Raw genomic sequence first — 26,508 nt, 5'->3', positions numbered from 1 at the left:
AGTGGACTCCAATTTGTGCGTTACAGAGGAAATATTGAACATTAAATCGATGCACGGGACAACGACAGGAAAAGACATTTTTGAAAATGTATGTCAAAGTGTAACCGACATGAAATTGCCCTGGGACAAACTTATTGGACTTACAACAGATGGAGCACCGGCGATGTGCGGTGAAAAAAGTGGAATAGTGGGAAGGATGCGGGTAAAGATGCAGGAGGAGAACTGTACTGGTGAGTTAACAACATATCACTGCATCATACACCAAGAAACGCTGTGTGGTAAAGTCCTAAAGATGGAACATGTAATGAGCACTGTAACACAAACCGTAAACTTTATCCGAGCTAAAGGTTTAAATCACCGGCAATTTCAGTCTTTTATGCGGGAAATAGATTCAGAGTTTGCCGACATTCCTTATCATACAGAGGTGCGTTGGCTGAGTCGGGGGAAAGTTCTCAATAGAGTTTTTAAGCTCAACAAGGAAATCTGTCATTTCATGGACAGTAAAGGAAAAGACTCCACAGTTTTGCGGGATGAAAAGTGGAAATGTGAATTGGCGTTTCTGGCTGACATAACAACACATCTCAGCGTCTTAAACCTTCAGCTCCAGGGACGTGACCGCATGATCACTGACATGTATGATGCAGTGAAGGCATTTCAAGTGAAGCTGCTCTTATGGGAGACACAAATGCACCAGTGCAACTTGCCTCATTTTCCCTGTTGCCAAGTAATGTTGAACCAGGTCGGCACAATGATGTTCCCAAATGCGCACTTTGCTGATAAACTGAGCGCACTTCGCACTGAGTTCGCACGGCGCTTTGGTGACTTTGAAGCACAAAAAATTAATTTCGAGCTGCTTCGCAACCCATTTGCCGTTGATGTGGAAACTGCACCTGTACAGATTCAGATGGAGCTGATAGAGCTGCAGTGTAATGGGACACTAAAGGCAAAGTACGACACTGCAGGGCCCGTACAGTTTATTCGCTCCATTCCTGAAGCAATGCCTCAGCTCCGTCTACATGCGGCTCGAACCTTGTGCATGTTTGGTAGCACATATCTGTGTGAGAAGCTTTTCTCAGTGATGAAGATTAACAGAACATCACACAGGAGTCGTCTCACTGATGAACACCTGCAGTCCATCCTGAGAATCTCCACAACACAGAACCTTACAGCAAACCTAAACGAACTTATTGCCAAGAAAAGATGCCAAACATCCAGCTCTGACAAAATGGCATAAGAGCAAAGAAAACTGAGTGTTTTGATTTGTTGTTGTTTTAACTTTTGCTGAAAAGCACAAATTTTATTTATATTTTCAGTGGTTTTTTGCAGCATGCTCATATTTCTAACTTGTATAATACTGACAGGAGATATTTTTATGGAGAGCAAAATATTTAAGTTATTTAAAGTTTTAGTTTATTTTTTCTGGAATAATATTCCTGTCTGTTTTTATTCATATTTATGTTCAAAAAATGTTTAGTTTTAGTGCGTTCAATAAATGTTTATCCTGTTCGGCCCGCGACCTAAAGTGTGCTTTGAGTTTTGGCCCCATGTGCAATTGAGTTCGACACCTCTGGTGTAGAATATCATTGGAAGTTACAATGGGACATTGATAGGTGCAGAGCTCTCCTGAGAAGTGGAAGTTGGAATTCAATCCAGAAGAGCGTGAAGTTATACACTTTGGAAATTTGAACTTGAAAGCAGAATACAGGGTTAATGGCAGGATTCTTAGTTAGTGTGGATGAACAGAGATTTTGCGATCCACGTCCATAGATCCCTCCAAGTTGCTGTGCAAATTGATAGGGTGGTTAAGGAGTTGTGTTGGCGCTCATTAGACAGATGATTGCATTCAAGAGCCGCAAAGTAATGCTGCAGCTCTAAAATTCTGGTTGAACCACTCTTGGAGTATTGTGTTCAGTTCTGGTGGCCTCATTGTACCGTAGGAAGGTTGTGGAAGCTTTCGAGAAGGTGCAGAGGAGATTTGCCAAGATGCTTCCTGGATTAAGAGCATGTTTTGTGAGGATAGATTAAGCAAGTTTGGGAGTGAGATGTGATTTGATAAAGGTCTTTAAGATGACAGGAGGCATTGATAGAGTGGACAGCCAGCACCTTTTTCCCAGGGCAGCAATAGCTAGTATGAGAGGGCATAATTTTAGGAGAAAAATAGAAGAGATGTCAGTGTGCTAATTCCATAGAATGCACTGCTGGGGTGATATTAGAACTACTTTAGAGACATTTAAGAGACTTTTAGATGGGCACATGTACAAAAGAAAATGGAGGGATATATGGAAGGGAAGAGTCAGGTGGGCATAACATTGTGTGGCAAAGGATCTATACCGTGATTGCTCTGTGTTCTAACCCCTTCGTTAACCATGAGACACTTCAAACATTTTGAAAGTTTGGGTGTAGAGAGACAAAAGGACATGTGGAATTAAAGGTTTTCCACATAAAGGAACAAATGAATCTTGAAGGTTACATTTCCTGGAGATGCTGATTAAGCTGCACAAAGTAGTGATTAGCATTGATATCAAAGCAGAAAGTTGCTCACTGAAGCTCTTAAACTTGAATGAAGGGGGAAATTACATTATTATTGTAAATGTTATGTGGTAAATGGATCAGAATAGGCTGTTGCAGGGAGGAACTAATGTAGACAGAAATTAGATTAAATTTGAAATTTCAGAATTCAGAACCAAGTTGAATAACACCAGCATATGTTGGGAAAATTGTTAACTTTGTGGCAGCAGTACAAGGCAATACATGATAAATATACCAACAAATGGAATTGCAGAAGGTATATATATGTATATTAAATAGTTAAATTAAGGTAGGTAGTGCAAAAACAGAAATTTTAAAGATGTAGAGGTAGTGTTCATAGGTTTAATGTCCAGTTTGAAAACAGATGGCAGAGAGGAAGAAGTTGTTCTTTTAATCACTGAGAATATGCCTTCAGGCTTTAGTACCTCCTCCCCAACTGTAACAATGAAAGGAGGGCATGTCCTGGATGGTGGGGGCCCTTGATGATGGAAGCTGCTTTTCTGGACACTGCTTCTTGAAGATATCTTGGATATTATGGAGGCTAGTACCTATGATGGAGCTAACTAATTTCATATTAATATTAATAACCATATCAGACGGTGATGCAGCAATTCAGAATGCTCTCCACAGTACATCCGAAGAAGTTTTCATGTGTTTTAAGTGACAAACTAAATTTCCTCAACCCTCAAGATTTTAGTAGCTAACAACTAAAAAAAATTAGCTTAAAATATAGCAGCATATGTAGTAACATAAAGTGAGTGCATATCAGAGCATTAATTGATTTGGAGATACAATAATATGTTTTCCAACCTGAGATCCAACACTAGTCCTTGCTATATTGTGCCTTTAAGACCTTCTTTGTGTCTTTAGATGCCTTGCAGGCAATAAATTTCTGTTGTTAATGAAGTACCTCAGCGAATTGAATTAATTTTTGTACAGCAAGTTCCTTAATGAGTACAAGTTAATTAACCACTTGACCTTTTTTTGGTGTGGTGTTGATTTAGTAATGAATATTTTACCTGAGTGCATAAAGAATTCCTTCATGCCAGGGGATCTTTTATAATTAGCTGGACAGGCAGGTCTGTGGCTTAATATTCCATCCATTTTGTTTCTAAACTGGCTTCTTATCCAATTATATGTTTTATCGTTAATTCCAATTGATGTTGTTTAATGTCCTTTAGAACATTATCAAAGATTATTGAAAGTATTTTAGAAGTGATCAATTATCTGCAGCAGTGAAGATTTTATTTTGTTAAACTAGATCTTTCCTCTCAAGAGATTGCTTCTTTAAATGAGCACTCAGTGACCACTTTAAGTGCCTCCGTACCTAATAAAGTGGCTACTGAGTCTATATTCATGGTCTTCTGCAGCTGTAGTCCATCTACTTTAAGCTTTGACAGTGGGTGTTCAGAAATGCTCTTCTGCACACCACTGTTGTAACATGTGGTTATTTGAGTTGCTGTGATCTTCCTGTCAGCTTGAATTAGTTTGGCCAGTCTCTTCTGACCTCTCTTACTAATAAGGCCCACAGAACTGGCACTCACTGGATGATTTTTGTTTTTCATAACATTCTCTGTAAACTCCGGAGACTATTGTGTGTGAAAATACCGGGAGATCAGCTGTTTCTAAGATACTCAAACCACTGTCAAGTAGCAACAATCATTCCATGGTCAAAGTCACATAGATCACATTTCTTCCCCATTTTGATATTTGATCTGAAGAGCAACTCAGCCTCTTGACCATGTCTGCATTGAGTTGTTGCTGATTAGATATTTACATTAAAAAGCTGGTGTATATGTGTACCTAATAAAGTGGCCACTTTGTTGATATTGGGTGAAACATTTTAAAGACCTTAAATGGTTCCATTTGAACCCTCCCTCCTAATTTGCATGATTTCAACCTTATTTTCATATTTCTTCATGGCACAGAAGTTGGTGTTCAGCCCATTGAGCCTGTTAATTGAACAATCCCACTCCCCCCAAGTAATCTTCTGAATAATCTATTCTGAAAACCCCATCACCCCCCCCCAGATTTTTACCATTCAAAGGTTCATTTTATTATCAAAGTATGTATGCAGAATACAACTCAGAGATTTGTCTTCTCCAGGTACCAACGAAATACGCAAAGCCATAGAAGTAGTTGAAAGACATTAATCCCCCCCACACAAGAAAAGAAAGAAAAAGAAACAAAAATTTGCAATCCCCAATCCCCCCCCACACACACACAAAAGCTAACCGATCACCCAAACCTCCAGCTGGCCAATTGGCAACAAGAAAGAATGGGCGAGAACACAAAAAAAGCATAGAACTGAAAGAAGCCAGTGTGAACTATCAGAACAGTCATTGGAAGAACGTGCTGACTCCATACTGGAGGTCAAGAGTGGACCTTGCTGGCTGGTGCTGTTAGAGTTATGGCACTGATTTTCTGCTGTTTTCCCTCTGCTGAAAGGCTTTAGTATTTCTGAATTAAAATAGTGTCTTGTAGAAAAACTAAACATTTTCTTTTGTGAATTAGACTAATCTACAAATGAATTGCATGGACTTGAATCCTATTCGGGATCAATCATGAGCTGGGTCTTTTTTGCTTTCCACAGATCATTAACGTTTCCATCTGATCTTGAAGAGTTGCGAGCAATAGCTGGATTGCTACATTCATACAAAGCTCAGCATTCGAGCTATGTACTGTTACTGTTCTGCAGTGCCTATCTCTACAAGCAAACATTTGCAATCCCTGGCTCCTCCTTCCTGGCAAGTATTCAATTCTAGCAACATAACCAACTGTGGTCTTTTTTTAATGTGTAATGATCAACAACTATGCAAATGAATCAAAAGATTTTAGAACTAAATAAGCATTTACAGCACACAAATAAACAATTTTTCTTTGTTATCTTAAATTCATATTCATTAGTTATTGCTAAAGGGAAAGGGCTTTCCCAGTTACGCTAATTATGCACCACCATTAAATCTCCCCTTGGATATACCCACTGAAAAACAAGGAAATTAATATTAGTGAGAGTCTGAGTCTAGCAGATTCTACTGCAAACATGGAGGCAATTTTTGGGTAATACTTATCAGTTTCCCTGGCATTACTTGGATACGATTGCAATATCTTTTGTTTTTGCAAGTAAAGTTTGTGCACTTTATATTTATATTTTGTTAAAATAAAGAATTGTCTTTGAATGCTTATTAATACATGGATGAATTGGGATCTAGGTTTTAATTGACATCAGTATTAGCCTTGTATTGATTAAATGAAGAGTACCATGGTTCTTAGATGGGTTGTTAAGGTAAGGGCTTCACTGTTTCAAAAGCAACCAAGGAGTGTGTATCTTGCCTCCTTAACCTTCTTGCTGAAATCTCCCGTTGAAAGTAATTTCTCCTCAAATATAGCCACCCTCAAAGTAGCATTATAGAATCTTCATATATTCAGTGGAAAGTTGAGAAACAAGTTTATAGAGAGGTCACATAGTTTAATTATAATAGTAGGATATTTCAACTTTTCAAGCATTCATTGGTTGTTTGCCAGTCTTTGTGTGTAATTTTCATTGATTCCATTGTATTTTTGTTCTACTGTGAATGCCTGCAAGAAAATTAATCTTAGGGTAGGTAGTATGTGGTGACATATACGTATTTTGATAATAAAGTTTAAACTTCAAACTTTCTCATGTAAAAGAAAGTGATTCCATGAAGACAAAATTGAATTATAATTTCAGTAGAAAAGCAATTTCATGGTTCAACAAATTCCAAGTTGTTTTTGAATCAATTTTCTAAGAGATTCCCTCTGGCTCTACATCATCATAATTTCTGCTTTTTCCCTAGCATAGACCGTGAGATATTATTCCCCTTGTCCAACTCACCTGCCCCACAATACCTTCTCTGCTATTGTTTGTTCTTTCTTTCCCAATTCTAACAGTGTGTCCCAGATTAGAAACATTAACTGATTCCTGTTTCCATAGGTGATTCTTGGCTGGCTGAGTGCATATGCACTTGCTGATCTATTTCAGAGCAGCCAGTCATACAAAGCTCCATCAAAATAATCAGACTTTGCTATATGCATGCCTGGGGCAGCAGAGACTGAGGGAAACTTAGAAGTTTATAAGATAGATGGCCATTATCTTTTTCTCAAGGTTGAAATGTCTAACACCAGAAAGCATGCATATAAGGTGAGAATTGGTAAGATGAATTGAGATGTGCAGAGCAAGAAGCAGAGAGTGGTGGGTGGCTATAATTTGCTGGAGGCAAATACAACAGAGATGATCAAGAGAAACTTAGATACCGTAAGCACATGAATATGCAGGGAATGGAAGGATATGGACATTGTGAAAGCAAAAGGAATTAGTTTAGTTGGGCATTTGATTACTAAGTTAATTAATTTAACACGACAATGTAGGTCGTTCTGTGCTGTTCTGATCCATATTCTATGTTATCGAATGACAGGCAGTCAATAGGATTACTTGCAATTTTTCTTTTCAGACTCAAGTTGTAACAAGTGGAATGAGCCAAGGTTAAGTTCTCAGTCCTTAAAGCAACTCCAGTTACATATTGTTCCTTTCAACAGTTTTATCGCTTTACAAGTTCAAGAAGAACTCTTTAATGCCATAAGTTGTTGAAGAGCCAATGTTGAAATATTACAGAAGAACATGACAAATTTCACCTAGTTCTATTTTCAGATTCAATGATGAATCATTGAAATTTACCATTTCATGCCTTTACTAGGAGTAACATAGCGGATAGATAGGAGAAATATGGTATAGTTTATAAGACACGGATGGAACCAAACTCTACTTGTAAACATAGGACTGAGAGATTTTGCCGTGTTGTAGGGTGATGAGAGGTGGTATGTGAACAAATCTTATTGGAACCTGGCGGGAGACAAATTCAAATTTTCAGAATTTCAGTAAATTCTTTAATTGCTGAGAGTTTTTACCAGTCACATGAGAATTTCAGAGGCATAAATACAGGATAAACAAGATTATTACATTTTATTGTCTGTCCATTGGAAAGATCACCGCATGGACATGCAATCTGGTATTCCCTGAACCTAAAAAGCTGTCTGCATGGGCATAAGATGTAGGAGGAGAATTAAACCATTCAGATTATCGAGTCTGCTCTGCCATCCCATCATGACTGATTTTATATGCTTCTAAACCCTTTTCTCCTGCCTTTTTCCCCATAACCTTTGATGCTCATACTAATCATGAACCTACCAATCTTTAATTTAAATGTTCCTAATGACTTGAGCTCCACAGCCACCTGTGACAATGAATTCCACAGATAAAGGTTTTTGACTCCTCCAACACTGGTTCTGTTTATGTACTGGGGCCACTGTGAAGCTTGTATCTCACTTTACCATTTATCTTTGTTAGTAGAGTTATAGAGTAATATAGGACCAATACTGGCCCTGCGACCCAAACAGTCCATGCTGACCACTTTGTCCACCTAGCTAGTTCCAATTTCCTGTGTTCAGCCCATATCCCTCCAAGGCCCAGCCTTCATGTACCTCGAGTTTGCCATGTACTAAGTAATCTCATTGTACCTGTCTCAATCACTTCCTCTGGCAGCTTGTTCCATATACTCACCACCCTCTGTATGAAAAAGTTGTCTCTTGGGTCTCTTTTAAAACCATATTGCTCTCCCTAAACTTGTACCCCCTAGTTTCGGACTCCCTGCTCATGGCTTTATTTTATTTAGTTAGAGATACATCCCAGTAACAAACCCTTTCAGCGAGCCCATGCAGCCCAATTAACCTACTAACCTGAACATATTTGAAATGTGGGAGGAAACTGGAGCACCAGAGGAAACCTACGAGGCCACAAGGAGAATGCACAAACTCCTTGCAGACAGCGGGGGGGAATTGAACCCGGGTTACAGGCACAGTGCTAACCGTTAAGCAACCATGCTGCTGGTGTTCTGGAAAACTTTCTGGTAAGGTTAATTATTCCCTGGCAGCAGGTTAATTAGTCTCTGCTCATCCAACTTCCTAGTGAACTAATTTTGCTGTTATCTTCTGCAGAATATATTAGCAGGTGCGTTGTTTGGACCATGGCTAGGCCTCGCATTGTGTTGTATTTTAACGGCCATTGGAGCAACTTTCTGCTTCCTGCTGTCTAGGGTGTACGGCAAACAATTTGTGGTACGACGATTTCCTGAAAGACTCGCAGTCCTGCAGCACAAGGTAAATTATGTCAATTCCCTTGTGTTCACACTGGGGTATTGTATACTCAGAATCTCTGAAGGATTTGACATTTTGTGGATTTTGGTCAGAATTGGAGGCAAATGTAATAGCGCGCGTGTGTGTGTGTGTGTGTCTGCATTCTACAGGTAGAACTGAGATATTTGAAAATTTCATCTGTTTGAGAGTTAAATATTTAGTAAGGGAACAGAAACAATTGCATTGTCCTGACCAAGCAGTTGAGACTTGACCATGAGGCAGCATGTTCAATTGTGCTCCCTCATTATTGGCAGTCTCCCTTTTGTCTTGGAGTGGGTGTTGAACCAAAAACTTCACTGTGTACAGATAAATTTCATGGACTAGGAGCCCTGTCTTAAAATTAGAGCAAAGTCATCAGGATTGAAAATGGTCAGGAGTTTTTTCCTCAGTGTTGAAGGCATTTGTGTCTTGGCCATATGAAATGCTGCGGTCAGTTGTAATTTTAACAAATGGGACAGATCTTGATTAGTAAGGGCATCAAAGATTACGAGGTGAAGGCTGGAGAATGTGGTTGAGAGAAATAACAGATCACCTATAATAGAATGACTGATTTCCTTATGACTGATTCAGTGGACCAAATGGCCTAATTCTGCTCCTTTGTCTTGTGGGAACAGACAGGAGATTCTGTTGACATTAAAAGAGGCACCTGGATGGTATCTGGCCCTTCCAGGTGTCAGGGTTATGAATGTCTGAGTCCACAGCATTCTAAAAGGGTAAAATGAGAACCAGAAGTTGTGGTACATATGTAAGAAAAGGGATGAGTTCCTAAGGAGTGAATACGTGGAGTTATAAAAGAAGTGAAAATGTAGGACCTTGAAGGTAGTAATCTCTGGATTGTTGCCTGTGCTATGTGCCAGTGATGGTAAAAATAGGATGATTTATCAGATGAACGTCTGGCTGAAGAATTGGTGCAGGGAGTAGGGTTTTCTAATGTGTGGGTCATCAGAATCTCTTCTGGTGAAAGTGCGACCTGTATTAAATGGATGGGTTACACATGAATTTGAGTGGAACCATCGTCCTTGTTGGCAGGTTTGCTAGAGCTGTTGGGAAGGGTTTAAACTAGGTTGACAGAGGGTTGGGAACCAGAGTGATAGGTCAGATGATGGTGCAGTTGGTGTAAAAATAGATGCAATGTGTAGAGTGACAGTGAGTAAGACAGGCAGTAAATAAAGCATATTTGCAGGATGGGTTGAAATGTGCCCATTTTAATGCAAGAAGTATCAAGAATAAGGGTGATGAACTTTAAAGCATAAGCCAGTGCATGGAAATTAGATCTTGTGACCATTACAAAGACTTGGCTGTCACAAGGTCAGGGATTGCTGCCAGATGTTCCAGGATTTAGATATTTCAAAAGGGGCAGGGTGGGAGGTAGAAGAGATGGGGGTGGGGGGGGGGTAACATTGCTAATCAGGGCTAGTATCACAGCTACAGAAAGGGAAGATATTGTGAAGGGATCATCCACAGAGTGAGTGGAAGTTAGAAACAGAATGTGGGCAATCACTAATGGGAGTATACTATAGATTCCCCCTGCGCCTCCTCCATACAGCAACTGGGGCACTGAGGAACAAGGGGTAGGCAGATTTTGTGAAGATGCAAAAATAACATGGTTGTTGTCATAGATGACTTCAACTAACCCAATATTGGCACCACCTCAGTGAAAGAGATTTAGATAGGGCAGAATTGTGTGTCCAGGAAGGATTCTTAACATATGTAGACAGGCTGACTAGAGGAGTGACCCGACTGAATCTGGTGCTAGGCAGTATACCTGGTCAGGTGAGAGATTTCTTGGAGGATGAGCATTCCAGACACAGTGACCGTAATTCCCTAAACTTTACTTTGGCTTTGGATATGGAGTAGATGGTGTGGGGAAGTATTTAATTGGGGAAAGGTGAATTATACTATTAGGCAGGAACTTGGGAGCATAAATTGTGAACGGGTATATTCAGGGAAACACACAGCAGAAATATGGAGATTGTTTAGGGAACACTTGCATGGTGTTCTGGGTAGGTTTGTCCCATTGATGAATGGAAAGGTTGCCAGGATGAAAGAACCATGGTTGACAAGATATGTGGAACATCTAGTCAAGAAGAAGGGAGAAGTGTACTTTAGGAAGCAAAAATCAAGCAGGGCTCTTGAGAGTAACAAGGTAACCAGGAAAGAGCTTAGCAAGGGACTTAGGAGAGCTAGTAAAAGGCTTGAGTGGGATTAAGGAAAGCCCCAAGGCATTTTACATGTACATGAAGAACAGGAGGCTGACGAGAATGAGGGTAGAACTGATTCGGGATAAAGAGGAAACATATTTGGATTTGGAGGAGGTAGAGAAGGTCCTTGATGAATACTTTGCTTCCATATTCACCAGTGAGTGGGAACATATCTAGTTTATGATACAGAACATTTAGGTAAGTCCCTAGAGCCAGATGGGATATGACCAGGTTTCTACAGGAAGTGAGAGAAGAGATTACTGTGCGTTTGATGATCTTTGTGTCCTCACTGGACACAGGAGTCATACCAAAAGATTGGAGGATGGCAAATGTTATTCCTTTGATCGAGAAAGGTAATGGGGATAGCCCTGGGAGTTATAGACCATTGAGTCTTACTTCAATGGTGGCGAACTGTTGGAGAGAATTCTTAGAGACAAGATTTACAAACATTTGGTAAACATGGTCTGATTACGGATAGTCAGTATGGCTTTGTGGGGTGGGGGGAGAGAGACTGTGCCTAATGAGCCTGATGATTTTTTTTCACAAGTGCAAAAGCAAATTGTTTAAGGTGGGATGATGGATGTAGTAAGGTGTTTGACAAAGTTCCGAATGATAGGCTCATTCAGAAAGTCAGGAGGCATGGGATCCAGGAAAATTTGGCAGAGGGTGGCTGTATGGAGCATATTCTGACTGGAGGTCAGTGGCGAATACCCCTGTTCTGGGACCCCTGATTTTTGCTACTTTTATATACATGACTTGAGTGACTATAAAGAATTGGAAGGATGAGTTAGTAAATTTGTAGATGACGTGAAGGTTGGTAGATGCTGCGGATAGTAAAAAAGATTAATGTGGGGTACAACGGAACATTGATGGTTGCAGAGCTGGGCTGAGAAGTGGTAGATGGAGTAAAATCCAGAGAAATGTGAAGTGATACAGTATTGTGCAAAATGTTTAGCAAATATATGTATAGCTAGGGTGCCCAAGACTTTTGCACAGTACTGTATTTGTCAATGTGGAGTGGAGAACAAGTTTATAGATTTGGCAGGAGCAAAAATGCTGGTAATGACAAGGGTGGAGACTGTGGGAGGCATGTGGGAGAGGAAGGAGTGGGGTGGGTAGGTGGTGTGGGTGCAGACACATTCAGCCCTGAGACACCAGACAAGATCATTTGATTCCAAACAAGTAGTTTATTGATCATGACAGAATGTCTCTCTGGTGCTTCCCTCTCCCTTCCCTTTTTTCCAACCATGATTCCTATCTCCCTGCCTCTATTCCCATTCTGAGTCCAGAATAGACGCCCATATCAAAACCAGGTTTATCATCACTCACATATAGACAATAGGAGTAGAAGTAGACCATTCGGCCCTTCGAGCCTGCACCGCCATTTTGAGATCATGGCTGATCAATTACTATCAATACCCGGTTCCTGCCTTGTCCCCATATCCCTTGATTCCCCTATCCATAAGATGCCTATCTAGCTCCTTCTTGAAAGCATCCAGAGAATTGGCCTCCACTACCTTCCAAGGCAGTGCATTCCAGACCCCCACAACTCTCTGGGAGAAGAAGTTTTTCCTTAACTCTGTCCTAAATGACCTACCCCTTATTCTCAAACCATGCCCTCTGGTACTGGACTCTCCCAGCATCTGGAACATATTTCCTGCCTCTATCTTGTCCAATCCCTTAATAATCTCATATGCTTCAATCAGATCCCCTCTCAATCTCCTTAATTCCAGCGTGTACAAGCCCAGTCTCTCTAACCTCTCTGCATAAGACAGTCCAGACATCCCAGGAATTAACCTCGTGAATCTACGCTGCACTTCCTCTACAGCCAGGATGTCCTTCCTTAACCCTGGAGACCAAAACTGTACACAATACTCCAGGTGTGGTCTCACCAGGGCTCTGTACAAATGCAAGAGGATTTCCTTGCTCTTGTACTCAATTCCCTTTGTAATAAAGGCCAACATTCCATTAGCCTTCTTCACTGCCTGCTGCACTTGCTCATTCACCTTCAGTGACTGATGAACAAGGACTCCGAGATCACTTTGTATTACTCCCTTACCCAACTCTGCCTTCCTGTTCTTACTCCCAAAGTGGATAACCTCACACTTATTCACATTAAACGCCATCTGCCAAGTATCTGCCCACTCACCCAGCCTATCCAAGTCGCCCTGAATTCTCCTAACATCCTCATCACATGTCACAGTGCCACCCAGCTTAGTATCATCAGCAAATTTGCTGATGTTATTTTCTATGCCTTCATCCAAATCGTTAACGTAAATGGTAAACAGCTGGGGTCCCAATACTGAGCCCTGTGGAGTCAACACCTGCCATTCCGAGAAACACCCATTCACTGCTACCCTTTGCTTTCTATCTGCCAACCAGTTTTCTATCCATGTCAATGCCTTCCCCCCGATGCCCTGAGCTTTGATTTTACCCACCAATCTTCTATGTGGGACCTTATCAAATGCCTTCTGAAAATCGAGGTACACTACATCCACTGGATCTCCCCCGTCTAACTTCCTGGTTACATCCTTGAAAAACTCCAACAGATTAGTCGAGCATGATTTACCCTTGGTAAATCCATGCTGGCTCGGCCCAATCCTATCACTGCTATCTAGATATGCCACTATTTCATCCTTAATAATGGACTCTAGCATCTTTCCCACCACTGATGTCAGGCTGACAGGTCGATAGTTCTCTGTTTTCTCCCTCCCTCCTTTCTTAAAAAGTGGGATAACATTAGCCATTCTCCAATCCTCAGGAACTGATCCTGAATCTAAGGAACATTGGAAAATGATTACCAATGCATCCGCAATTTCCAGGGCCACCTCCTTTAGTACCCTAGGGTGCAGACCATCTGGACCTGGGGATTTGTCAGCCTTCAGTCCCATCAGTCTTCTCATCACTGTTTCCTTCCGAATGTCAATCTGTTTCATTTCCTCTGTTACCCTATGTCCTTAGCCCATCCATACATCTGGGAGATTGCTTGTGTCTTCCTTAGTGAAAACAGATCTAAAGTACTCATTAAATTCTTCTGCCATTTCTCTGTTTCCCATAACAATTTCACGCAATTCATTCTTCAAGGGCCCAACATTGTTCATGATTTTTTTTTTGCGGCAGCAGTACAGTACAATACATAAAATTACTACAACACTGTGCAAAAGTCTTAGGCACCTTAGCGTGCTCTATCTAGTCATCTAGACTTTTGCTCAGTACTGTATAATTTGGAAGATCAAACAAGGTTAATATCGAAATTCTTAGTCGTGTAGAAGATTAGAGCTATCTTGGGGGTCTACGTACATAGATCACCCAAAGCTGTCGTTTAAGTTTATAGGGTGATTAAGAAGGCATTTGGTATGTTGGCCTTCATTGGTCGGGGGTGGGGGTAGAGTTCCAGAGCTATGAGTTAATGCTACAGCTCTATAAAACACTGGTCAGACTACACTTGGAGTATTATGTTAGTTTTGGTCACCTCATCATAGGAAGGATGTGGAAGTTTTAGAGAGAGTGCATAGGGGATCTACCAATTGCTACTTGGTCTAGAGAGAATGTCTTATGAGGAAAGATGGAACAAACTAAGGCTTTTTCCCTTTGGAGCAAAGGAGGGTGAGAACTGACTTGATACAAGTGTATAAGATAAGAGACATTGATAGAGTGGACAACCAGCACCTTTTTTCCAGGATGCCAGTGGCTAACACGAGTGGGCATACTTTTAAGATGATTGGAGGAAAGTATAGGACAGGGTGTTGGTGGTACGTAAGAGTGTAAGTACATGGAATGTACTGCTGGAAATGGCATTAGAGGCAGATACATTAGGAGTATTGACTCTTAGATAGGCACATGGATGATCAGAAAAAAATGAAGTGCTCTGTGGGAAGGAAATGTTAGACTGATCTTGGAGTAGATTTAAAGGTCAGCAGGGCATCCCAAAAGGCCTTTACTGTACTGTCCTATATTCATTCAGTCCTTGAACTAACTGGCACCACCCTAGTCACTAGAATTTATGACTACTTGATCTCTTGGTACTAAGATGGACTTTGTGTAATAATTAATGTTTCATTTGTGTTTGTTGTGAATGATATTTATATGGTGCAATGTGCCTGTGATGCTACTGCAAGTAAGACTTTCATTGAAACTGTGCGTCTGTGTACTTGTGCGTATGACAATAAACTGACTCTTTTGACTTTGAATCATGGTGGTTCTTGGGAGGCATTCTCATACCATGTTCATGACAGCCAAATCCCTGTTTCCATATCCTCGTTTGGTAACTACACATCACATGCTAATCTAAGCTCTTTTTGTATGTATTGAGTATTTGTGCCTCCACCACCATTTCAAGAAAGGAGTTTGTGCCTCAAGGCAATTATCTCCAGTTTTTTGACATCTTCTGCAATATGACTAACATTCTGCCTGTTTGTTAATTTGATTTTACTTGTTGAAGCTGTTTGGTTTTGTATTGACAGGTGCAAGAGAATAGGAACAGCCTGTTTTTCTTCCTGTTGTTTCTCAGGCTTTTCCCCATGACTCCAAACTGGTTTCTCAACATCACTTCGCCCATCCTCAATATTCCTCTCACACACTTCTTCTTCTCCATCGTTGTCGGTAAGACATGTTTCTCAAAAAGTCTTTTTTTGCCTTTGTATTGAGAGAAATTGAGAACCTATTGAGATGTATCAGTCAGATTGTCAAAACTTGTACATTACTCAATTGACTTGCAAACCAAAACCTCTACTCTATTAACTGCTTTTCCTCCCAACCTAACTGCCTTTGATTCTCGTTGTATATTTAAGCTGAATTTTGAATGTAGGTGCAGATCAAGAATGGCAAAGGAGTAGTACGATTAAACATTTTTACTGAGTCCTGTTAGTAACAGTACATGCTGGGCAACAGTGTGGGAGCTACATACTGGTCTTGGCAAGACAAACATACACACTCAAAAGCCCGTGCCAATAAGAGAGCCCTCCACTCATAAGAGGCCCAGTTGATTCATTGTGAGATCAGTTGGCTGCATACACATTTGCCACATTCTTGCAATCAATTTAATACTGTTCAGTCTGTATTGTTTTTGCCTCAATCATGGGTTGCAGCAGATAATCTCCAACAGCAGCTTCCCATGCCAGCTTCATTAACACTTGCCATCTTGGGCCCAACGTATTGATGCAATTACTGAACTTCAGATTTCTAAACAGATAAAGTACCAGCCCATGAACATTACCTCATTACTTGTGCTTTCTTTTTGTGCTATTATTTAATTTTATTATATATATATTATAATTTATTGTTTTGTAGGTATTGCACTGTGCTGCTGCCACAAAACAACAAATTTCATGGTGTATGCCAGTGATATTAAACCCAATTCTGATTCCCTCTCACCAACAAAGAAAAGGCAGCAATGTCATGGGATTGCCCTCATCCCCAGTTCTTGTCCATATTGTATGATGTGATATCGGCATACACTGCTCGATCATTGGCCTTGCCCTGCATTGGCCAGAATTCCCTATCTCGCATTGCCTCAGCACCACAAGAAATGCATCTGTCCATTGGAAGGACCTGTCACCCCAACCTCAAGGCAATGAGTGTGTGTCTTTACTGAGTATCTTCATTGTATTGTGAACTCTTTTGGTGGTGGGGGGGAGGGGGTGTTGATCCTTTTCTCGAGTCCTCTGCAGGGGGGATGCTAGATTTCCTCTATCTCGGGTTCTTCTGCACATTGAGAAATAATACAGTAGTGAACTTCACACATGCTGTCTCATTACCCTGTTACAGCCTGTTCCACACTGTATTTCTAAATAAATAAATGTCTGTATAACCACAGCAAAGTTGTATTCAAAAATTAAATTGTCTATTTGGTTCTTAGGAATAAAATGTAGCAATTGTTTGTGTAGTAAGCATTCTTTCAATTTGTAATATTTTAATTATGGTTTTGTTTAAACTTACTAACTTTCCTCTTTTCAGGTCTTCTTCCTTATAACTTCATTTGTGTGCAGACTGGCTGCATTCTGTCTGAGATATCCTCACTGGACAACCTGTTCTCATGGTCCATCGTCATGAAACTGCTGGCCATTGCCATGGTGGCACTTATGCCTGGTGCTATAATCAAACACTGCAGCCACCACCAGCTGACTGGAAAGGTCAAAAATGGGCATTTGGACAGCAATCGAAAAACTCGGTGACTGGTGCTAATCCTTCTGTGACTTGCAATTGTACCCTGGTATGAAAGTCTTAATATGAAGAAATAATCTTCCTTGAATGTAGAGTTTTATTTGTACTATAGAAGCTGCTCAGAAGAACCTGAGCCATACAACTGTTCATAAAACTAAATATACACCTCCCTACAGGCCACCCATTCAGGTTAAATCCTTCTGGCTGCCATTCACTGGCAGATGCCCACCATAAGTCAGATAGTTGATTTCTACCAGCACAGAACACTGTACATGTGAGTGGGTTCGTAATTTCATGTAATTAAAAAAATCTGCTGATAAATGCAGAGATAAGGTAGGTGCTTTTATTTTAAATCTGTTAAATTTTCAGCAAGTCAGAAACATGACAAAATTTTCTGAAAGTTTTGAAACTTTTAAGTCTATTTGTTTTGGGCAATAAATCAAATTATCAATTAGTGTAAATTAGCCTTTTTAATAAAATGTCAGAAGAAGTGATTTTTGTACAGTTTCACCCCAGACTCTGTGGAGTGGTGAAGATGTAATTCGCAGAAGATCTTGCTTGTCCTTCTAAATTAGGAACAGGACATTAGGATTACAGGAGGTAAATGGTTCCCACTCCAATGGTCATTCTGTTCTACAGTTTTATGATTAGGTGATTTCAGAATCAGGTTTATTATCACCGGCATGTGTCATGAAATTTATTAACTTAGCAGCAGTTCAATGCAAACATGATAATATAGAAAGAAAAATAAATAAGTGAATCAATTACAGTAAGTATATTTATATATGTATATTGAAGCTTCATTTCTTTATGCCTTTGACATAAAGTAGCCCGAGGTCGTGTCAGGGAGGTGGATCCTTGAATAAAAATATAAGAGATTCTGCAGATGTTGAAATGTAAAGTCACTTTGGGGGAGGACTCAAAGTTTGCACACAATTAATGGGCTACTTTTTTTTTCCTGCACAACTTTCACAGAAAGGTTTGGATTGTGATTTCACAATTCAAACAGAATTGGAGGTGATCTAAAGCCAATGAGAAGTGTCCTTAAGTGAATGAGAATGGACTTTGAGGCTCTTCAAATGTACCTGTGCCCAGACAGCTCAGAACAAACAAGGATATTCTTGTCTGATAATCTTAAAATAAATAAGTGAATACCTTTATTTGTTTTAAAATCTAGTGGCCAGTCCAGGGAGGAATGAACATAGAAAGCTATTCAGATTTATACGATCTGTGGGGAAAGATGAGACATTAGTCAGAATGTTAGGATTTGTATTTAGCTCAGATCTGCTTTGTCTCAGTGACAGTGTAAATGGGGAAGACTTGTGTTGTGGTGGAAGGATGGCAACTAGTTGAAAAGACATGTCCTAGTTGATAGATGAGGTGGTTGTTCCTTCGGTCTCATTGGTGGTGGATAGAGGTCAGACTGGGACCAAGAATTGAAATGAGGATTAATGAGAGTCAGGAACATGAGTGGAAACACCTGTGGGACAGAGTGAAGGTGGGGAGGGAAATGGAGCTTAGAACAGTACACATCCAGAGCATTCCACGCACTCACCACTGTTTATATTTAAGAAAGTTACCTCTGACACTCTCTGTACCTCCAATCACCTTAAGCCCCCTCATATTAACCATTTTGGCTTAGGAAAAGTCTATGGCTATTCACTCAATCTATGCCTCTTGTTATCTTGTACACCTCTATCAAGCCACCTCTCATCCTTCTTTGCTGCAGAAAGAAAATTCCAAGCTTGCTCAACTTGTTCTCAAGGACATGCTTTCTTATCCAGACAGCATCCTAGCAAGTCTCCTCTTCACCCTGTTTAAGAGCTTCCACATCTTTTCTCTAATGAGGTGGTCAGAACTGAACATAATATTCCAAGTTGTGGTGTAACCATGGTTGTATAGTGTTGCAACGTTACCTTGTGGCTTTTGAACTCAATCCCCCGACTAATGAAGACTCACACACCATATGTAATGGTGAGCATAGTGGGGGAAAACACTGGGATAGAACATAGAACAGTATAGTATAGGTTAGGCCTTATGGCTCTTTGGCTGCACCAAACATGATGCAGTTTAACCTGCACATAATTGACATCCCTCCATTCCCTATGTGCTCATGTGCCTGCCTAAATTCATCTTAAACACTGCTATCGTAGCTGCTACCACTTCCCCTGGCAGTATATTTCAGGCATTTACCAGCCTCTATTGAATTAAGAAAGAAGAAAACTTACTTTTAATATGCTTTGAACTTTTCCCCTCTCACCTTAAATCTATGCCATCTAGTATTTGACATTTGCGCCCTTGGGGAAATGACTCTGACTATCTACCCACTCTATGCCTCTCAAAATTTTGTAGATTTTGATCAGATTGCTCCTCAGCCTTTGATGCTCTGGTGAAAACAGTCCAAGTTTGGCTAACCTATCTTTCCAGAGTGAGCAACATCCTAGTGAACCTCTTCTGCAGCCTCTCCTGAGCATCTACATACTTCCTGTAATGTGACCACCAGAATACTCCAAAGGTGGTCTGAATAAAGTTTTATACAGCTGCAATGTGACTTTCCAGCTTTTGTGACTGATAGCCCAACTGATGAAAGCAAGCACGTAATATGCCAGTCCCCTTCTGTTGCCATGTTCAGGGAGCTTTATATTAATATTTGTTTATTTCTGCTATTTATTTATACCTTAGAGATGCAGCACAGAATGAACCCTTCTGGCCCTTTGAGCCACACTGCCCAGCATTCCCCGATTTAACCCCAGCCAGATCACAGAACAATTTATAATGACCAATTAACCTACTAACTGGTACATCTTTGTATTCTGGGAGGAAACCTACACATCCCCCCTCCCCACTGATAGCCTCCAATGCGAGAGGACTTCAGCATTCTACATATTTATAAGAGGAATTGGACATCTTTGTATGGCAGGTCAGTTGTTTAATGCTGTTCAGTTTGCTTTCCATCTGAGTTCAACACTTTGTGTTAGGGTCTTCAGACAGGAGTTGGACAAGTTAGGATTACTGAACAAGCATGCAGACTCTCAACATCCATTGCTTTGCGTTCTGTTTATTTCAGTATTTTAACTGAATTAATTGGACATTGTGATTACATTTTGATGTAGATGGTTAGTTAGTGTCTGTGCCAGCTCACAGGGTGTCCCATTCTCCTGTTATCCATTGTAATGGACCAGCAGGAGATGTTACTGTATATTAGGAGGGCGTAGTATTCGTATTCTGTTCGTCCTGGTTGACAGGAGATGCCTGATCCATTAAATAAGTATGACTTTTATATAATTTTGGACCATAAGGCACAAGAGTGGAATTAGGCCATTTGGCCCATCTAGTTTTTTCCAGCCATTCCATCATGGCTGATTTATTATCAGCCTTTATTACAAAGGGAATTGAGTACAAGAGCAAGGAAATCCTCTTGCATTTGTACAGAGCCCTGGTGAGACCACACCTGGAGTATTGTGTACAGTTTTGGTCTCCAGGGTTAAGGAAGGACATCCTGGCTGTAGAGGAAGTGCAGCGTAGATTCACGAGGTTAATTCCTGGGATGTCTGGACTGTCTTATGCAGAGAGGTTAGAGAGACTGGGCTTGTACATGCTGGAATTAAGGAGATTGAGAGGGGATCTGATTGCAACATATAAGATTATTAAGGGATTGGACAAGATAGAGGCAGGAAATATGTTCCAGATGCTGGGAGAGTCCAGTACCAGAGGGCATAGTTTGAGAATAAGGGGTAGGTCATTTAGGACAGAGTTAAGAAAAAACTTCTTCTCCCAGAGAGTTGTGGGGGTCTGGAATGCACTGCCTAGGAAGGTAGTGGAGGCCAATTCTCTGGATGCTTTCAAGAAGGAGCTAGATAGGTATCTTATGGATAGGGGAATCAGGGATATGGGGACAAGGCAGGAACCGGGTATTGATAGTAATTGATCAGCCATGATCTCAAAATGTCGGTGCAGGCTCGAAGGGCCAAATGGTCTACTTCTGCACCTATTGTCTATTGTTTTTGGGAGCCATCTGTGGCCATCAATTCCACAGAATTGCCACCCTCTGGCTAAAGAAATTCCGCTTCCTCTCTGTTCTAAAGGGACATCTTTATATTTTGACTCTGCGCTCTTTGATCCTAGACTCCTTCACTATAGGAAACATTCTCTCCCTATTCACTTTATCTAAGCCTTTCAATATTCAATATGTGCTCCCCCTTGTTCTTCAAAATTTTGCAAGTACAGGCCCAGAGACACCAAATGCTCCTCATACATTAAGCCTTTCATTCCTGGCTTCATGCTCGTGAACTTCCTCTCAGTCTGTGCTGCGTTTTATAGTACTTTTGCCAGTAATTTTACATCTCCTGGAAGTCATTGGATCTTTTGTGCTTTAAAATGCATCTTCCTTTGCGGTAAATGAATGGCCCTCAGTGCCATAAATCAAATGGTTATACTGCCCTGGACGATCAGGTCCTGCAAAGGGACTCAATGCCAGTCTCCTGACACAACGGCAACAGACTACCTGAGCCAGCCAATGACAAGCTCGTTTCAAGGGCATGTGGCTTACTTTGCAGTAGCTGCCTCCGTTTTTGAAAATAAAGATAGAATTGCCTGTTAACTGTGGAAGTGCAGTGACCCTTTTTGTCCTGTGTTGAGTGGCAGTGCATTGTAGATTGCTTTCAGCTGTGTACAGAGTACATCATCACAGTGGTGTGGCACTGGTATTGGAGAGTTGTGGCTAGAATTTGTTCCTGTGATTGCTCACCTTTGCATTCAACTACTAAGATGCTTCAGGAGCTTTATTTAATATAGTGCCTTTCATTCGTAATGTATTGTCTGCCAACAGATTGGTTATCTAGAGCACCCTGTGAATTGTACTACAATTCGATGTGCTGCATTTCATGTGATGGATGAAGCAATGAAATGTCAGTACCACATCAGAATAAAAATTACAATCACAGCTTGATGGTCTTGAAATTTTATGTTGATTTTTTTTTTTAAAGCTCCTATTTTGAGCTTGTTGCTAAAGGTATGAATGGCTTAGTGGTTGGCAGTGCCAACTATCCTATTGGGAATATGTTTCTTGGCCCTAGTTTTACCTTGGTCTTGTGTAATTGACACATTGTTTAGTATCTGAAGTTAATTATGGAGTGCGTGTAAACCAAAAGCACTGCTTCTGTATGCTGAAAGTAAACTGTGTATACTTTTGTACACATACCTTAGAGAAGATGAGCAATCTTTGAAGGCTGATCATTTGCACGTGAACTTCCTTGTAATTACTGTCCAGTGGAAGACTGTGTACTGTTCGGCATGAAGTAAGAGACCAATACAAGAGCAGCACTCTGTAAAGATAGAGCACAGCATGTTCCACATAGCCACCCTCGCCTGCAACACCACTATCTTCACTTCACCTATCTTCACCTGTAAGACCTATTGCACATGAAGGTGCTGAGGCAATAAGTTCTTTAATGCATTAGCTTGTGTGGAAGCAGTTAAATGTGTGAATGAGCGAGCACTCTGACCACAGACTGGCTGGATGCAAACATGGAAGGTTTAAGGGCAGTGTGGTGTGTACAAGGCCGTGCCTATATGACTGTCTGGCACACAGAATGAGGTACTGCCATCAACAAATCCAGTAAAGCTACGAATTTCAGGTTGAGGCTGCAATATAACTCGTATTTATTGTGCCTGAGGGTGAGCAGTGGCGATTTAATACACTATTATTGAGGTGGGAGTGGATTTTAATATATTTTTAAATGGATTTCTCTCAGATTTCTAAACATTTTTGCTGTTGTAAAATTTTTATAAACCAAGCAAGTCAGCCTTGCTTTATATATTGTGAATGGTATTTTCTATAAAGATTGTAGATACATCTCAGCATCTCCATAAGACTGACTTTACCAAAGGAGTGTTTACATTGCATGTTTTATTTTCATCAATTGCATTTCATTTTCTCCACTGTAAGTGGACTGGATCTGTGATTTGAATGTCATGTGACTTGTTTAAAAAAGTGAGTCATACTTTGAAATAATAAAATATTTAAATATTCACCCGTGTTCCTGGTTTCTCAAGTGTAAATTGGTCAAGAGGTTTGTGCTGTGCTAGATTCATATGGTGAGCCAGCTTTGTGCAATTTCACAGGTATAGATTAGTTCTCTCTACACGCTGTCAACACAGTGGCCAAACAGATATAAAACTGCCATCATTCAACAATCCCTTGTTTGCGGTAGAAATAATATCTGTTTGCAGTTGCTACTTTATGTGACACCAACCAGAAAAGATGTAGTCTAATTACAATTATTTTGAAGTTTGATGACCACTGGGCTTAGATCCAGGACTCTGGAATACTGTACGTCCATTGGATCTACTTCATTCTGGCCTGTCAAGTTGTTGCCCTGTTCCAATGAGTTATCTTCATGTAGACCATAAAGCCATAAAACATACAGTCAGATTTTGGCCCTTCCTGGCTCCCATAAGTGTGATTGTGTATAGTCTAAGGTGTTCAGGTTGCACACAGAAGTATATTTTGTTTGGCACAAAATCTGGTCTGCAGTGTGCAAGCCATTTGAAAGCTTGCAGTAAAAGTTCCCTTGGTTTAGACACATTAGTAGTGACTAGCCGCTGTCTCCGTACAATGCTACAGAGCCACCCTTCCCAGTGAATAGTATGATGCCTGAATATGGATAGCAGTGGGTGTGGGAGTAGCGCTTGTGAGAGCACGCAAGCATTCTAGAAGAGCAGGATTTGGAAATCAAGAAAACTCCAGAAGCTGGAAAATTTGAAATAAACACTATTATGGAGAATCCTAAAGCCTTAAAAGCAAAAAGATAGTTAAGGAACCAGAGGTGTAATCTGTGTGGAAACACAGGATATGAGTGACTTGCTAAATGGATATCTGTTACTGGTATTCACCAGGGAGGATGTGGAGTCTGGGGAGTTGAGAAAGGCATCTGCATGCCAGGAAAGAAGAAACACTAGAAATACTGAATTGCATTAGGGTGGATAAATCCCCAGGACAAGATGGGATCTATTCCATAAGACAAAGAAGACGTTTTGGGCCATTTGGTCCGTTGAGTCTGCTCCATTCCATTATGACTGATTTATTATCCCTCTCAACCCCATTCTCCTGCTGCCTTCCCATAACCTTTTGATACCCTTACTAATTGAGAACCTATCAACCTCCACTTTAAATATACCCAATGACTTGGCCTCCACAGCTGTCCGTGGTAATGAATTCCAGAGGTTCACCACCTTCTGGCTAAAGAAATTACTCCTCACCTCTGTTCTAAAGGGACATCCTTGTAGTCTGAGGATGGTCCTCTGGTCCTAGGCTCCCCCACTATAGGGAACTTTCTCTCCACTCTATCTTGGTTGTTACAATGCCTTATAAAATCTGAACATTACATCCTTGCTTTTATATTCTAGTCCTCTTGAAATGAATAATAACATTCCATTTGCCTTTCTTACCACTGGCTCAACCTGCAAGTTATCTTTTAAAGAATCCTGCATGAGGACTCCCAAGTCCTTTCGCACCTCTGATTTCTTAATTTGCTACTCATGTAGAAAATCATCTACACCTTTATTCTTTCTACCAAAGTGCATGACGTACGTTTCCCTACCGCATTCCATGTTACTTTGCACATTCTCCTAAGTCCTTCTACAGAACCCTGGCTTCCTCAACTTGACACGCTCCTCCATCTCTCCTATCTTCTGCAAACTTGGCCAGAAAGCCATCAATTCCATCAAATAAACCATTGACACATAACACAATAAGAAGCAGTCCCAACACCAAACCCCGTGGAACATCCCTTGTCATCGGCAGCCAGCCAGAAAATGTCCCCTTTATTCCCCACTCTTTGCCTCCTGCTAGTCAGACAATCTTCAGTCTTTGTTAGTAACTTTCCTGTAATACCATGGTTCTTATGTTGTTTAGCAGCCTTGTATGCAGCACTTTGTCAAAGGCCTTCTGGAAGTCCACGTAAACAACATCCACTGACTTTGTCTATCCTGCCTGTTATTTTCTCAAAGAATTCTAACATCCTTAAGAAAACCACGTTGACTGGCCTATTTTATCATGTGCCTCCAAGTACCCTGAAACCTTATCCTTATTAGTGGATATTTTACCAGCCACAGAAGTCAGGCTAACTGGCCTATAGTTTCCTGTCCTTTGCCTCCATCCCTTCTTAAAGAGTGGAGTGACATTTGCATTTTTCCAGTCCTCTAGAACTTTTGAAAATCTAGTGAATCTTAAAATATCACTACTAGTGCCTCCAGAATCTCCTTGGCTACCTCTTTCAGAACCTTGGGGTGTAGGCCATCTGGTCCAGGTGACTTGTCTACCTTCAGACCTGTAACTGGGCAGAAAACCAAAATACAATGCATTTGGAAAATCACAAGGCAAGTTTTTTCTAGGAATAGTGCCCCAAAGTAATGTGGGTGTACGTAAGGAAATATTGGATAGGCTGGGTTCATTCTCATTAGAACATGAGGCCAAGGGGTGTATTTGTTGAGATTTATAAAATAATGCAGGGCACATGATCTGTAATCAGAACAGGAATGCAGAATTACAAAGCACAGATTTAAGGTTGAGAAGGAAGAAATATGAAGTTGGTGGAGGGGTAAGCTGTGCACAGTGAGGGCAGTGATTATCTGGAATAAGCTGCCAGAGGAAGTAGTGGAGGTAGATGCATTTACAAAGTTCAAAAGGACATTTTCGTAGGTACTTTGCTAAGAAAGGAGTAGAGGGGTGGGTGTGATGTAGACAAATGGGATTGGTGTAGATGGGCAGTTAGTCACAGAGCACTACAGTTCAGAAATAGGCCCATAAGACATAGGAACAGAACTGGGCCACTCGGCCTATTGTCAGCTTCGCCATTTGATTATGACTAAAATATTAGCCCTCTTGACCCCATTTTCCTGCTGCCTTCCTGTAACTTTTAACACCCTTACTAATCATAATCCTATCAACCGCTGCTGGCCTGAATGACCCAGCCTCCAAAGCCATCTGTGGCAAAGAATTCCACAGACTCGCACATCCAGTCCTTGCCAAACTGTCTAGTCCCTTCATGGAACATAGCCTTCCTATTCATGTACTATCCACATTTCTCTTAAGTGTTGAATTTGAGCCAACATCCACCATTTCCACTTGCAGTTGGTTCCACACTTTCACCACCCTCATTGAATAAGTTCTCCCTCAAGTATCTCACCATTTACCCATGACCTGTAGTTATAGCCTCACTCAACCTCAGTGGAAAAAGCCTACTTGCAGTTGTCCTGTCTATACCCCTCATAATTTTTGTAAACCTCTGTGCTTGATGTAAACAAAATGCTACAGATGCATAGCAGCTCAGGCAGAATATATGAAAAGAGAAGCAATTAGTCTAGAGAGGGAGAAGCATAAGTCAGATGTATCAGTATCGCAATG

At 40.7% G+C, this 26,508-nt stretch overlaps 1 protein-coding gene across 1 annotated transcript in view; it reads left to right on the top strand.

Moving 5' to 3' along the window:
• The window catches only part of LOC140728154 (transmembrane protein 41A-like), a 28,497-nt gene extending 5,365 nt beyond the window's left edge, over window positions 1-23,132 (top strand). Inside the window, exons 2-5 of the mRNA XM_073046408.1 lie at window positions 5,123-5,276; window positions 8,542-8,703; window positions 15,404-15,542; window positions 16,896-23,132. Coding sequence (XP_072902509.1) covers window positions 5,123-5,276; window positions 8,542-8,703; window positions 15,404-15,542; window positions 16,896-17,113 — 673 coding nt within the window. The 3' untranslated portion in view covers window positions 17,114-23,132. The remainder of the gene's footprint in view (window positions 1-5,122; window positions 5,277-8,541; window positions 8,704-15,403; window positions 15,543-16,895) is intronic.
• Window positions 23,133-26,508: the final 3,376 nt, after the last annotated feature.

Source organism: Hemitrygon akajei, chromosome 5 (assembly GCF_048418815.1).
Source record: "Hemitrygon akajei chromosome 5, sHemAka1.3, whole genome shotgun sequence".
Lineage (NCBI taxonomy): Eukaryota > Metazoa > Chordata > Chondrichthyes > Myliobatiformes > Dasyatidae > Hemitrygon > Hemitrygon akajei.
The sequence above is the reverse complement of the archived record's forward strand: the minus strand, read 5'-3'. Positions and strand labels throughout refer to the sequence as shown.